This window comes from Myxocyprinus asiaticus, chromosome 1, assembly GCF_019703515.2.
Source record: "Myxocyprinus asiaticus isolate MX2 ecotype Aquarium Trade chromosome 1, UBuf_Myxa_2, whole genome shotgun sequence".
NCBI classification, from domain to species: domain Eukaryota; kingdom Metazoa; phylum Chordata; class Actinopteri; order Cypriniformes; family Catostomidae; genus Myxocyprinus; species Myxocyprinus asiaticus.
The window spans coordinates 27,262,554-27,278,808 of NC_059344.1; the positions used below are offsets into that span (position 1 = coordinate 27,262,554).

The window sequence follows — 16,255 nt, forward strand, 5'->3', positions numbered from 1 at the left end:
AAGATATGGGGTGGACATGTTTTCTTTAGTGCTGGCTCAAGTAAGAGCAGGGGAGTCATTATATTGATTAATAAAACATTTACAATTCAAATGTCTCAAATAGTTTAATGATAAATTAGGAAGAGTCATTATTGTTTTAGCAGAAATTCAGGGGCAAAGTCTGATTTTGGCTAATATTTATGCACCTAACACTGATGATCAGTGCTTTTTTATAGATCTTGAAGAGATATTGCAAGCCGCTGGCACCCCTCATGATATAATATTGGGAGGAGACTTTAATCTTTTGATGGACTCAGTCCTTGATCATAGTGAAGCAAAAGAGTGTAAACCCCATAGAGCAACATTGACGCTTCACAGGATGTGTAAAAATCTTGGTCTTACAGATACTGGAGATTTTAAACCCATCTGGTAGGGACTATACATTTTTTCATCAGTCCATAAGATTTATTCTAGAATAGTTTTTTTTTCTTTTCTTCAGAGGAATGAAATGGCATAAGAGGTTGGAAGTGTTGGATAAATATAAAGACAGTACTGTGTATTGCCTCCTTTAGCAGCAATGACACCATGCAGTCTTTTGTAATAGTTGTCTATGAGGCCCCAAATTCTTGCAGGTGGTATAGCTGCCCATTCGTCTTGGCAAAATGCCTCCAGGTCATGCAAAGTCTTTGGTCGTCTTGCATGAACCGCACGTTTGAGACCTCCCCAGAGTGGCTTGATGATATTAAGGTCAGGAGACTGTGATGGCCACTCCAGAACCTTCACCTTTTTCTGCTGTAACCACTGGAGGGTCAACTTGGCCTTGTGCTTAGGGTCATTTTCGTGCTGGAAAGTCCAAGAGTGTCCCATGCACAGCTTTCATGCAGAAGAATGCAAATTGTCTGCCAGTATTTTCTGATAACATGCTGCATTCAACTTGCCATCAATTTTCACAAGATTCCAGTGCCTTTAGAGCTCACACACCCCCAAAACATAAGTGAGCCACCACTATGCTTCACAGTGGGGATGGTATTCTTTTCACTATAGGCCTTGCTGACCCCTCTCCAAACATAGCGCTTATGGTTGTGACCATAAAGCTCTATTTTGGTCTCATCACTCCTAATTACAGTGTGCCAGAAGCTGTGAGGCATGTCAAGGTGTTGTCGGGCATATTGTAACCGGGATTTTTTGTGGCATTGGCGCAGTAAAGGCTTCTTTCTGGCAACTTGACCATGCAGCTCATTTTTATTCAATTATCGTCGTATTGTGCTCCTGGAAACAACCACACTGTCTTTTTCCAGAGCAGCCTGTATTTCTCCTGAGGTTACCTGTGGGTTTTTCTTTGTATCCTGAACAATTCTTCTGGCAGTTGTGGCTGAAATCTTTCTTGCTGTACCTGACCTTGGCTTGGTATCACGAGATCCCCGAATTTTCCACTTCTTAATAAGTGATTGAACAGTACTGACTGTCATTTTCAAGGCTTTGGATATCTTTTTATATCCTTTTCCATCTTTATAAAGTTCCATTACCTTGTTACGCAGGTCTTTTGACAGTTCTTTTCTGCTCCTCATGGCTCAGTATCTAGCCTGCTCATTGCATCCACATGAGAGCTAACAAACTCATTGACTATTTATACACTGACACTAATTGCAATTTAAAAACCACAGGTGTGGGAAATTAACCTTTAATTGCCATTTAAACATGTGTGTCACCTTGTGTGTCTGTAACAAGGCCAAACATTCAAGGGTATGTAAATTTTGATCAGGGCCATTTGGGTGATTTCTGTTACCATTATGATTTAAAAAGGAGCCAAACAACCTTGTGATAATAAATGGCTTCATATGAGCACTATCCTTAAATAAAAGACAGTTTTTTTGCATGATCAGTCATATTTTCAAAATTAATGCCAAAATTTCACAATTTCTGCCAGGGTATGCAATCTTTTGAGCACAACTGTATATACAATCAAGATTTAAACCCCACAATTTAAGATCCTAGCCCACACTCCCTCCTCCAATACCAAGTTGAAATCTATCTCCCATAGTCTTTTGATAGAAGTTAGAGCTCCGTCTCCCAGACTCTGAATTAGCAGGGAGTAATACACTGATGCCTCATGACCTTTTCCAAAAGCAGTAATCACCTCTCCCAGAGTATCTGCCACTTTAGGGGTTGTGTGCTACCCCCAAAAACAGTACAAAGCAGGTGGCGCAGTTGTAAATACCTATAAATCTGAGATCTAGGGATCCCAAAATGTTGAACCAAATTTTCAAAAGATCTCAACACTCCACTCTCATATAGGTCACTGAATGTAGTAACCCCCCTCACAATCCACTCTGACCAGCAGAACAATCTTTGGTTCTGCCATATGCTTGAGGCAACATTTAAATAAATGTCAGAGTTAAACACTCTGGACACTTTTGTCCATACTGAGTGCAAATGTGAAATAAAGGGGTGTATCTTAACTTCTCTGATTAGTTTGATAGAGAGGCTTTGTAATGGCGAAATAGGGGCAAGATCTTCCTGTTCAATACCAAACCAGGGAGGGGCTCTCTCAGGTGGAAGTGACCAATGAGCCAAATGTCTGAGACTGAATGCATAGTAATAAAACAAAATCTTGGGTAGGCCTAGCCCACCTTTGCCAATCGGCCTATGTAACTTATTGAAATGCAATCTGGGACGCTTACCATTCCAAATGAAGGACTTCGCTATGCTATCAGATTGCTTGAAATAAGAGAGGGGGACCTCTACAGGGAGAGATTGTAGCAGGTAGTTAAATTTTGGAATACAATTCATTTTAATAACATTAACCTTCCCACTCATCTATAAATGTAATGAAGCCCACCTGTCCACATCGCTCGAAAACCTTTTTATTAAAGGGTCAAAATTAACTCTAATTAAATCAGACAAATTTGCTGGTAAAAAAATACCCAAATACTTAATGCCCTGTTTGGGCCACTGGAAGGCGCCCAGCTGGAAGGCCGTTACTGGACAGTACGCTGTCAGAGCCAATGCTTGACTTTGTATCCTGAGAACTTGGAAAAGGATTTAATAATTCTGTGGAGGCAAGGCATAGATCTAGTAGGGTCAGAGACAAATAATAAAATATCATCTGTGTAAAGCAGAAGCTTATGTGCCACGCCTCCTGCCGTCACCCCTGGAAAATCATCAACCTTGGTTCCGCTAATGGTTCCAGGGTAAGACAGAACAATAATGAGTAAAGAGGGCAACCCTGCCGAGTGCCCCTATCCAGAGTAAAATAATCTGAAATTAATCCATTTGTTTGTACCGCTGCTACAGGGTGTCTATAAAGTAACTTAATTCAACCAATAAATGTACTCCCAAACCCATACATTTCCAAAATCTTAAAAAGATAATCCCATTCATCAAATGATCATTTCGCCACTGACCACATGATATTGATGAAACACCTAATGTTATCAGAAGAGCTATGGCCCCGAATAAACCCCACCTGATCTATTTGTATAAGAGATGTTTACTTAATCGGTTAGCCAAAATTTTTGACAACATTTTTACATCTAGCTGGATCAGGGAAATTGGACGGTAACTTTTGCACTTGCTTGGATCTTTGTCCTTTTTAAGAATCAGACTGATCCGGGCTTGTGTCATCGTTGGGGGAAGCTTTCCATTCTTTAATGATTTCATTTAAACTTCTAACAAAAGTGGAGCCAATTCTGTAGCATAAGATCTAAAAAATTCAGCAGCAAAACCATCTGGTCCTGGAGCCTTGCCTGTAGGTAAGGCCTTTATTACCTCGTCAAGCTCCTCCAAGGTTATCTCAGAATCAAGAGAATTTTTTTGCTCAGTTGTCAATTTAGGGAGTTCTAATGGTTCCACAAAGTTTCTAATATGTTCATCAGTAGACGAAGACGTGGAACTATAAAGATCAAGATAGAACTCTTTAAAGGCATTATTAATATTAATGGCCGAGGTAAAAATTTCACCACCAGCAGATTTCACTGAGGGCATGGTAGAAAAAGACTCTCTCTGCTTTATATATCTAGCCAAAAGCTTCCCTGCTTTGTCCCCTGACTCAAAGTATGACTGTCTTGCCCTGAATAACCAAAACTCCACTTTCCGCAACAAAATAGTATTATATCTGAATTTCAGTCGGGTCAGTTCTCTGAGGCCATCAGATGACATTCGGCGCTTCAGCTCTGCCTCTGCAATTTTAATATTCCCTTCCAACTCCACGAGTTCTCGTGCTTTGGATTTTTTGATGAATGAGGCATACTGTATGATCCGACCCCTAAGAAGCGCCTAAAGTGCCTCCCAAGCCATGCCCACAGAAGATACTGAGGACCATTTGGTCTCCATATAAACATTGATTTCAGTCTTTAACATTTGTTGGAAATCAGGATTTTGCAAAAGGGATACATTAAAGCGCCAACTATATGATTTCTTTTTCTCCGTATATGGCAACACTTCTAAACTCACCAGGGCGTGATCTGAGACTAAGATGTTTCCAATTAAGCAATCCACTACAGATGAAATGAGGGACTTAGATATATATATTAAAAAAAATCTATTCTAGAATAAATCTTGTGGACTGATGAAAAAAATGTATAGTCCCTACCAAATGGGTTCAAAAGTCACCAAATATCTGCAAGATTTTTACACATCCTGTGATATTAGCCAAAACCAATGTTTGCCCCTGAATATCATGAATAATGATTCTCCCTAATTTATCTTTAATCTGTTTGAGACATTTGAATTGTAGATGTTTTCTTATCAATGTAATGACTCCCCTGCTCTTACTTGAGCCAGCACTAAAGAAAACATGTCCACCCCATATCTTCCCAAATTTTTCAGCTTCCTGCAAGGAAAGATGTGTTTCTTGAAGAAACACTATATCATATTTCCTTCATTTAAGAAAAGAAATAACCTTCCTTCTTTTTATGTGAAAATAAAAAGTTATTCTCCACATTCCATGTGGAGAAAGATAACCCACTCATATTAACATTTGACATTTTGATATAATAGAAAAAATAAATTATGTGTCAAAAACAAGTTTATACAGACCACATTTCAACATTAGTGCAACAATCAATTCCCGAACTCCCCCCCAAACCAAACAAACAGAAAAAATAAAAACGTGCGCATTAACCCCGCGCATGACAGCGCCAACCAGCGTCAATCCCTCTAAACTCAAAAAGTCCATGTATGCCTACGAGAGCCCCCGCAACAACCTTGCCATTAGATTGCTCAAGTCCGGTGCTTCTGCACAAATTTTGTGAGGCAAAATTACATAACAGAAAATACTTTATAAAACAAACCCCAGCCAATAGGCAGAATAAACACAAAGAACGTGTAGATTCATTCACAGAACTGTCTCAAAGGTGTGTTCATCCACAAAAAAAATTCCAGGCGATATAAAGCCATTCAGTGTCCTCGGACAGACAGACAAGTGTTCAGTGAGCCGGCTGTTTATGAGTGCAGCAGATGATATAATCATTCCAATGTCCTGCAATAATACTCCACAAAACAAACTCCAGCCAACAGGAGGCATAAGCACAAAGAATGAACAGATTCATCCACAACTGTCCCGAAGCAGTGTTATTCCACAAAACAAACTCCAGCCGCTAGGCGGAACCAGCACAAAAAGAAAGAAAACAGGCGTCCCAGTTCCTTGGATGGTCAAGAGTGTATTGAGCTAGTCAAATTCACTCGGAGGCCGCATAAAAAAATACACCATGACTTACTCAGTCCGTCAACTTTATATAAGACATCCTTTGTGTGGTAATGTAGATATTTTGTGGCCATCCTTAATATCCATTCTCAATCTGGCCGGGAACTTCAGTGTAAAAGTGATCTTCCATCAATGCAAAAGTTTCTTGAAGGAGTGTTATTCCACAAAACAAACTCCAGCCGCTAGGCGGAACCAACACAAACAGAAACAAAAATGGCGCCCAGCTTCCTCCGACGGCCAAGCATAAGTACAGCGAGTTAATCCACTCTGGAGCTACAAGAGAAACACCAAATGGCTTACTCACCCATTGTTTCTATGAAGGACAGTGCTTGCTTGGGACACGTAAATACTTTGCAGCCATCCTTAGTATCTATTCTCAATTTGACCAGATACATCAGTGCAAAAGTGATCTTCCTTTGATGTAAGAGTTTCTTACATTCATTGAATTGATCACATTTCTCTCTTGTCGAATTCGCAAAGTCCGGAAACAAGAAAACATTGTGATTCTTCCAAGAAATCTTTCCTTTGCTCCTTGCCTCGCGCAACACAAAATCTTTATCAGATGATCTCAGAAATTTGTCCAGAATTGATCGGGGCCTGTCCCCCTCAGCAGATCTGCGAGCCGCGACTCTGTGAGCTCACTCGATTTCCAGCTTATGGCCTGTTATGTCGAGCAGACTCGGGAAGACCTCCTCAAGGAATTTCACCATATCTCTGCCTTCTTCATGCTCAGGAATTCCAACAATCCATACGTTATTTCTTCGGCTTCTATTTTCAAGATCTTCCAGTTTCTCCAAAATGCTTTCCATGTCTATCTTGATCTTCTCAACATCTGCCACTCTTGTAACCAACTCAGAGAATTTTGTTTCCATCGTCGTAATCGATCGACGTATTACAGCGAGATCCTCCAAATCAGCAACAACCTTGGTCAGCATCACAGACATGTTGGACAGTTGACGCTGGATTTCTCCCACCGCACCCTCCAAACCGAGTCCCTGGTCTGAAGGCCCGTCAGAGGTTTCAGCTTGAGCACGTAAGTGTCTTTTAATGTCTCCAGAGCCAGAGGATTTTGACTTCTTTACCATGTTTACCTCAAAAAACAAATATATAGCTGGGTGTATCGAATCTCACAGGATTATAACATGAAAATAATTAAAAAACTTGCAAAGTGCGCAGAGCTCGCCATTTACATGTCTACTCCTCACATGGCGTCACGTGACTTCCTGGATCAGTCTGATTCTTAAAAAAGACAAAAATCCAAGCTAGTGTAGGAGTTATCGTCCAATTTCCCTGATCCAGCTAGACGTTAAAATATTCGACGTCAAAAATTTTGGCTAACCGATTAAGTAAAGTTATGACATCTCTTATACACATAGATCAGGTGGGGTTTATTCAAGGCCGCAGCTGTTCTGATAACATTAGGCGTCTCATCAGTATTATGTGGTCAGTGGCAAATGATCAGACTCAGGTCGCGGCCATCTCACTGAACGGTGAAAAGGCATTTGATACAAATGGATTAATTTAAGATTATTTTACTCTGGATAGGGGCACCCGGCAGGGTTGCCCTCTTTCCACATTATTGTTCTGTCTTGCCCTGGAACCATTAGCAGCCACGATAAGAAGGGAAGAGGATTTTCCAGGGGTGGTGGCGGGAGGTGTGGCGCATAAGCTTTTGCTTTACGCAGCTGATATTTTATTATTCGTCTGCGACCCCACTAGATCTATGCCTTTCCTCCACAGAATTATTAATTCCTTTCCTAAATTCTTAGGATACAGAGTCAATTGGTCTAAATCTGAAGCTTTGGCTCTGACAGCATACTTCCCAGTAACGGCTGTCCAGCTGGGCGCCTTCCAGTGGCCCAAACAGGCATTAAGTATTTGGGCATTTTATTCCCAGCAAATTTGTCTGATTTAGTTAAAGTTAATTTTGATCACTTAATAAAAAGGTTTTCGAGCGATGTGGGCAGGTGGGCTTCATTACATTTATCTATGATTGGGAAGGTTAATGTTATTAAAATGAATTGTATTCCAAAATTTAACTACCTGCTACAATCTCTCCCTGTAGATGTCCCCCTCTTTTATTTCAAGTAATTTGATAGTATAGTGAAGTCCTTCATTTGGAATGGAAAGCGTCCTAGATTACATTTCAATAAGTTACATAGGCCGATTTGCAAAGGTGGGCTAGGCCTACCCAAGAATTTGATTTATTTTTGTGCATTCAGTCTCAGACATTTGGCTCATTGGTCAATTCCACCTGAGAGAGCCCCTCACTGGTTTTGTATTGAACTGGAATTTCTTGCCCCTATTTTGCCAGTGCAAAGCCTTTCTATCAAACTAATCGAAGTTAAGTTACACCCGTTATCTCGCATTTGCACTCGGTATGGACAAAAGTGTCCAGAGTGTTTCATTCGGACATTTATTTAAATGTTGCTTCGAGCATATGGCTGAACCCAAAATGATGTATTGATAAGTCCCCTTTCTGCTGGTCAGAGTGTATTGTGAGGGGGTTTACTACACTCGGTGACCTATATGAGAGTGGAGTGTTGAGATCTTTTGAAAATTTGGTTCAACATTTTGGGATTCCCAGATCGCAGTTCTAGGTATTTACAGCTGCGCTACCTGCTTTGTATTGTTTTTGGGAGTAGCATACACCCCCCTAAAGCGGCAGATTTGGGAGTGGTGATTACTGCTTTTGGAAAAGGTCATGAGGCATCTACTCCCTGTTAATTCAGAGTCTGGGGAATGGAGCTCTAACTTCTATCAAGAGATTATGGGAGATAGATTTAAACTTGGTATTGGAGGAGGGAGTGTGGGCTAGGATTCTAAAAAATGTCAAATCTGTATCTAGAGATGCAAGGGTTCGCCTTATGCAATTCAAGATTTTACATAGATTCTATTGGACCCCCTCTAGATTATATAGGCTTGGCCTTAAAGACACACCCACCTGCTGGTGATGCCAATTGGAGGATGGAGACACAACTCATGTTTTTGGAGGGGGGGTTAAGTATGTTGAGTTTTGTATGTGACGTCTTGGGCACTTGGGTTTCGTATTGCTGTATTTTGACTGTATTTTGGGAGATGGGGTGGTCATCAGTGTGGGTTATAAACATGTGGAGGATTGGGTCCTAACCAGTGTTGTGGTCGCCAGACAGGTGATTTTGAGGGGTTGGAAGTCGGCTGGAGCACCCCGATTTCAGGAGTGGTGCTCGGAGATGGGGAGGGTGGCGGCCCTCGAAGAAGGGTCATTTAAAAGACTGGGGAATTTGGATTTATTTGTTGGGAAATGGGGCAGATACTTGGCATTCTTGGAAGGTTCTCAGGGTGGAACAGTGGAGAGAGGGGTAGATGTTGATTTGTATGATTTTTATATATTTTATTTTATTTTTATTTTTTTCTTTCTTTTGTATGTGCTCATGTGTGACCACAGGGGTGTTTGTTGAGGGCCGGGTTGGGGAGGGGGAGGGGTCGTAGTGGGAGTTAAATGTTGATTTCGTGTATTTATGTTTTGCTTTTCTGTGTTCAATTAAAAAATGTTAATCATAAAAAAATGTTCAATTTCATACCTTGAGTCCATTGCTTTTCCCCACTCGTAGGCAGCCCATCCACATGTCAGTGAGCAGCATCTGGCTACAGGTGTGAGCTATGAAGTCTCTGTGTTTGGCAGCCACAGCCAGTTTCAGACAGGTGGAGTTGCTCCAGTTCTTTAACTCATAAGTCAGCAGCTTCATAGCCACCTGTTCATCATGCTTGTAAGACTGATCTAGCAGCTCATATGCTAACTGACCAAATTCCCTTAGACATAGAGAGAGAGAGAGAGAGAGAGAGAGAGAGAGAGAGAGAGAGAGAGAGAGAGAGAGAGAGCTTCAATTTGAGATATGACATTTTAATTGACAGCAAAGAAAAATAGCCTCTGCATTGTATCTTTGTTTGTCAAGGTTCATTAACCCTACAATGACTGGGTTATCTTGAGGGGGTTTCTGTGAGACCACATTTGTTGAGATGTTCCCAGGAGATTCCTGGGGTTCACACTTACAGTGTTGTCCCTAGGGGGTCTCCTTTATGTTTATATAACACATTGCTATCAGGTATAAAGTTCTGACACACAGGCAGAACTTTGGGTTAAGATTCAGAAGAGCTATGCTACAAGATCAACATCAATAAACTCTTTTCCCCAAAAGCACTTGGTCTGGCTTACTCTTCTTTATGTGTTAGAAGAACTCTGATAAATTGGTAAGCCACCCGATATCTGTTCAGCCAAATACAAAAAGATCTAACATATTCTATTCTATTCTATTCTATTCTGTTCTATTCTATTCTATTCTAATGCTATATCAAGCCCAGTATGAGAGACTGGGGTTGGTTGGTCTAAATGCAAACATACATTTAGTCATGAACAAATGTTAAAGGGATAGTTCACCCAAAAATGAAAATTCTCTCATCAATGCAATGCAAGTTATTGGTGACCAGAACTTTGAAGCTCCAGAAAGTACATAAAGGCAGCATAAAAGTAATCCATTAGACTCCAGTGGTTTAATCTACAGTATGTCTTCTGAATCGATATGGTAGGTGTCAGTGAGAAACAGATGGCTGGATTTGGATTACTTTTTTGATTACTTTTATGCTGCCTTTAAATGCCTTTTGGAACTTCTGAGTTCTGGTCACCATTCTCTTGCATTGTATGGTCGTACAAAGCTGATATATTCTTCTAAGAATCTTCATTTGTGTTCTGCTCAAGAAAGAAAGTCATACACATCTGGAATGGCATGAGGATGAGTAAATGATGAGAGAATTTTCATTTTTGGGTAAACTATTCTTTAAGAAATATTAAGAAGTATTTAGTTACATTGAATTTGTTGTCTTTTTATCCAGGAAATGTAGCTTTAATTTGCATCAAGTTGTGTTATCTTAATGTTTATTCCACCAGAGATAATTAACAAAGAATGAAAAGTGAACCAACAAAGCCCAGTCTCCTCCCTGGTTTTGACTGCCATTCTCACATGGTAGTGGTGAAGATTAATTGTTTCTATATAATAATAATAATTGCTCACTTTGAATTATTGTCCAGGTCCTGGGAAATGTCATCCACTAGTTCACTCCGTGAGGACTCGTGTGCCATGGCTTTGTAGAGTTTACAGGCCACCAGAGCTTTGGCCATGGCCTCCTCTCCCCTCTGCCAGAGAAACAGTGCCATCTTCTGACGCTTCATGAGAACAGCCCACACCATCAGCTCATGGAAGGGGTACTGAAATCGACTGACCTCTGGATCATCAACATCGATATCGATCTCTTCCTCCTTCTTCTTCTTCTTCTTTTTACCTTTGGGTCTTGGGTCATCATCCTGGCAGAAACAGTCAGTAGGAAAGGTGGATTGGTAAGTTTAAAGCTGACGTGTGTAACTAGATGTTACAATACTTTCTCCTACCCCAGCGTAATATACAGAGACAATTATAAGTAAGCCATTCGTATGGTTACTTAAAAATATTGCCTGACTACCTGACACAGCAGCATTCCACTCCAATGTTTTGAGTTTGGGGTGGAACTATCTGTTTGTTTGATCAATGGCAGTCGGGGGAGTTTTCGGGAAAGCTGTTTGAAAACAATGTTTATTATTGCAATTCCATTTGGTGGCGCTAGTTGCGCAGAAATCGCACACTTTAGCTTTAAGTTTTCTGATTGGTTAAAAAGTGCGGGCTGCTCCCTCTGGCTTTTTTGTTGTTTACAGGGCTCTGTCTGGCAGAATACAGCCCCATATTGTCTAGATTGTGGCAATCGTGATTTGATTACATTGACTGGAAATATGAATGGTTGTTGCCAAAAAATATTGCATAGCTAACTAGGTGAGAGAAAACATTTTAAAAATATAGCTGCAAGCAGCAATACCAGAGTCAAGACAATTATCGGCAGCATGAGCAGCGAAAGAAGCATTGTGACACATTTTAAGTTAGAATTCTGATGAATGCTGTAGGAGTTAAAGATAAAAAAAACAAACATCTATGGCCATGTTTCTCAAGATACACTACTTTTCTATTTGTGTGTACCAGTACGTTAAAATCTCTATCATCGGCAGAATAAAAGTGATTGCTCTTTTGGCTATTAGTACATTGATAAAGAGCATTTACTCAAGGTTGTGCAGAGGGTGTTAAGTGCAACATTGCACACTATACATTGTTTTGTGTATTCTCAAGCACTTCGTAGGATTTTTTTGGAAAAAATTGGAAAAGTCAGTTTTTACATCCATAGAGTTATATGCAATACATTTATAGACATCTATGCAATATTTAGTTTAATCCAATTTAAAATAAAAATAAGTTGAACGTTTAATCCAAAATTTAAAAGTTGTAGGAGCCTAGATGTTATGATAGTAATGAGACCTAATGGAAGAACAAGTGCAATCACTAAAATATGATATTACAATATATTATAATCATTTAAATATATTATGCAATATTATATTGATAATTTGTTTAGTTATTCCAAACAAAGTGTAATTTAAAAACATTTTCTGTTTTGGTTTTTAGTTGAGTGCATCCAGAATTTTTGGTTTAGGCCAGTTATTTTAATTTCGGTGCATCGCTAGGTGACTTGGCACCTTCATTGCTCATCCCCTAATTAAAGCACTGCAGTTATTGTAAAAAGGCAATAAAGGAATTAGTGAATTTAGTTGCACCATGTTTATTGAAAAAAACAGGAGACAGTTGGTACAGTTAGTACTTTATCATATTCTTTAAGGAAAACTTAAGTCACTTCAACAGCATTTTTGTGCAATGGAAAGATGTCATTTCTGTTTAACAATTAGTTTGTTCTTTGATTTAAATAAAATTGGCTTTTACATTCAAAAGGAAACATGTCACAACATGTAATATTTGTCACATTTGAGGTAGCAAGGTAAAAGTGTAAAAAAAAAAATTGTCAGACCATTGAAAATAAAATTATTTGCAACCATTTTGGTGCTACAATCAACAAAATGTTAGAAAACATTTCACATAACTGAAAAATGAAAGGTTAACTTTGGAAAAATTTCACAAAGATATAATATTGAAAATAATAATAATTTGTAAACATTTTGGTGTTACTGTTAAACTATGTGAAACAATATTTGAGATAACAGATGTTAAAGCTGGAGCACTGCAGGGGTGCGGAAAGTCCTCCTGCGAAGATATCCACGGCAAAGGTAGAGGGCTACTAGACGAGATGATCGCTGTCTTGAAGTAAGTGGTGTTTGTGCACCTGTTTTTATAGCGGACAGTTTTGTGTCAAAACATGCGGGGCTCAAACACTATAGACAATATTAGAATATTGGCGTTATCATAGAGAGGTTTCAACTAGGTCGTATAAGAATGTATTCCCCATATGCGTTGCTACGCAATGTCGAGTGTACTGAGTCACAAGGGAACTTAATATTTACCCAAAATGTGTGTGTGCTATGCATTAGAGGATCGTGTCTTTCCTCTCGCGTCACCTGTTTCGAAATCCGTTGCGAGGCTCGTGCGCTATTTGAAAGAAGCGTGAAATGTCCTCCTAGCGCGTTCCAAATCGCTCTCTTATGCAGCATCATTTCAGTAAGGATGCTGCCATAGAAGACAGCTGCCTACTGTATGTAGGCAGGAGACAGAAAGGCAGCTCACGAAGTTTTGGAACAAGACCCTAAGTGTGATATTTATTTATTTATTTTATTTATTTATTTATTTATTTATTTTTTTATTATTATTTATTTATTTTTTTGCGGTTTTGAGGAGACTGTTCACTTATTTTTCAACTGCGTTTAGCAGAATTTTTTAGGTCGACTGAAGAAATTATGTCTTTGGGTATAAATTTTTTGTTTGTTTGTTTATGTACATTGTTTATTTTAATAGACAAGGATTATTACCAAATGTGGCCTTTCTTTTAAGTTTCTGTATAATTATGGGAAAATACCATATCCATAAAAAAAAAAAAAAAAAAGGATAAAGGAAAACCCCCCGTTTTGTTATTTAAGACAGAGATGGAACATAATATTGAGTTACTTCTTGTTTTGAAAAATAGTAAAGCAAAACGCACCTAGGTCTCTATGTAAAGATTTTAATTATTTATGTGATTATTTCATATTTGTTTATTTTTTCTTCTTCTTCATCTTATACTTTAAGTAAATTGATATAATTTGCATATTTACATGTAAGTGGTCATTGTCATGTAATTGTGCATAATTATTTGTCATTTTATGTGTGGTCAAGGGAGTAAATTCCTGGGAGAATTGATTATTTTCAATTTATTATTGAACACCAATAATACCAACACCCATGATCAATGGAAACATGTAAATGCTTCACGCTGCAACCCCCAAATCTAAGCCAATGTGTGTGGTATTTCAAAAAGAATATATAATAGCTTATAGCACCTTCAGTTGTTTATAGTAGATTTTCTTACCTCCATACCCAGAAGTTTCAGCGCTTTCGGCTACAAAAGAACAGAAAAAAAAGGTGTCAGGTATTTTTTAAACAAATCTTTAAGAAATATTGGTAATTAAGTTTGTAGAAATATAAACACCTGTAATCTGTACATAAAGATTGCAGAGGTAATATGTTTTTTTTTTTGTGGTTTTTTTTTTGTTTTTGCTTTTCAGAAAGTATGGAATTTGAGAAACAAGCTACTATTTATAGTTTATATTTTTATTAAGCGATTGAAGGCATTGTGTTTTATGGGTAAGACTGGTTGAGCATTTGCACAATATAGACCAGGTGTAAAAGGAGTTGGTAAAAACTTACTCTTTTGAGTCCATAGAGGTTATTATAAAGTGTACGGAAACTTTTCCTAGTATAGTTACAACGATATGCCCCTCCCATGAGGTACTCCAGAACCAGTCCAATATCAATCAAGGTGATCTGGTAATCTGGCGGTAGGTTTCCCTGGAAAAAGTAATGGCCATAAAATAAAACCATAAAATAACTGTTGTCCTCGTATTGTTGCAGTTCTGTAATATCACTCTAAGAAGACCCATTTGTGGCTTAGCCTGGACATTTTAAACTTTTGAAAGTTTAATAAAAAAATCTTACAATCACTCACACACACACACACACACACACACACACACACACAATGTTTAGACAGACACACTGTTAAGAAGATTAAGATCTTATTCTTTACCATTTAAAGATCAACAGAACAGATCATAATAGGAAAACATATATCTTTCACCTGTAGCACACTATGTTATGACAATGTCAAAGACAAGAAAGATCATAATATATATGATTAATAATGAACGTTTACCTTTTTCACATCTCTGACCACGAAATGCAGAGTGTTGGTTGGCCCTAACCTCTAAAGAACAAAAAAAGATTCATGTAACCTTGTACAAAGTTCAAAGAAAAGTCCCTTAAGCTTCAAACACAGAGATGAATGCAGGCTAAGTGCTTTCTCCTTAACAACAGATTACAAAGACATGATATGATAACGTAATGCTGAACACACAAATTACATTTTCAAACCCATATTGAATGGAAAGAGTGGAGGGGACAACACTGAAAGCTTTAATAACTGGAGATATGGATCACATTCGTCATGGCTTGGATCATTAAAACAGAAATGTAATTCTGGAAACGGACAGCACAGTTAGACAGAATGGCTATGAGATCCTGTAATATTCCATCAATTGATGTTTGTGTGCTGACTGTGTTATAGAGCTCTTCTAGCCGCGGGATGGTGAGAAAATGGTGGATGTTGACGCCATTTTCAATGAGGAGCTTCACAAAATCCACTCTGTCAAGCACGAGTGCATCCATCATGGCTTGCTCCAGAGAATTAACCTATTTGACACATCAGCACACACACACACACACACACACACACACACACAATTTAATCCAACAACCAAGAACATACAGACATGCACAAACAGAATTACTTTAGTAAGAACATATAGTACATACATAGCTGCATCCACATTGAGTAAACACATGATCACTGAGCCTAAAAGAGGACATCTTACCCAGTTAAGCATCTCCAGTTTTCTGGGGTCTGTCTCCTCAGGAGGCTCTGGCTTGGCTCTTGCCCCTTTGCCCTTTTTAACCCTGGCAGGTTTACCCCTGCTGGCACGGGTGGTGGTTGGGCTCTTTAGTTTATCCTGTTGACTTGTGGATGCAGTGGGCAGGGACCCAGCGGGCTTACAGTAGGGATAGATGAATATGTATTTTTAAATGCAAACTTCATCCATTAAATCACTTCAATTCATTTTTCACTCTATCCTTTTAAAAAACGACTGAGCCTGTTTAGACAATCTGTGTGCTCTGTGCCCTGTAAGTCTGATTTGCATGACATCACCTACAGGCCAGTGTTGCCCATTGACGAAGATCTGACTGCGAGCAATATCCACACGGTTCCAGGCCAAAGCCAAACTGAGCTGGTCTGGAGCTGAAGCATTTGTGCCTGATAGACCCCAAATAAAAAACATACATTAATGCCAAAATCAAACCAGAGAGATCTATGAGAGAAGGAGCAACATTAATATTTATAATATTTAAAGAAAAATATTACAAAGATTTTGGTGCAATTAGTTTATTAGGAAAATAAACACATTTTAGTTTTAGTTTTCAGGGA

At 38.8% G+C, this 16,255-nt stretch overlaps 1 protein-coding gene across 1 annotated transcript in view; it reads right to left on the bottom strand.

Annotated features, from left to right (window-relative positions):
• Positions 1-15,177, bottom strand: part of LOC127410839 (transient receptor potential cation channel subfamily M member 1-like) — a 28,647-nt gene extending 13,470 nt beyond the window's left edge. The window contains 5 exon segments of the mRNA XM_051646081.1: positions 9,247-9,475; positions 10,732-11,021; positions 14,087-14,116; positions 14,425-14,565; positions 14,930-15,177. Coding sequence (XP_051502041.1) covers positions 9,247-9,475; positions 10,732-11,021; positions 14,087-14,116; positions 14,425-14,502 — 627 coding nt within the window. The 5' untranslated portion in view covers positions 14,503-14,565; positions 14,930-15,177.
• Positions 15,178-16,255: the final 1,078 nt, after the last annotated feature.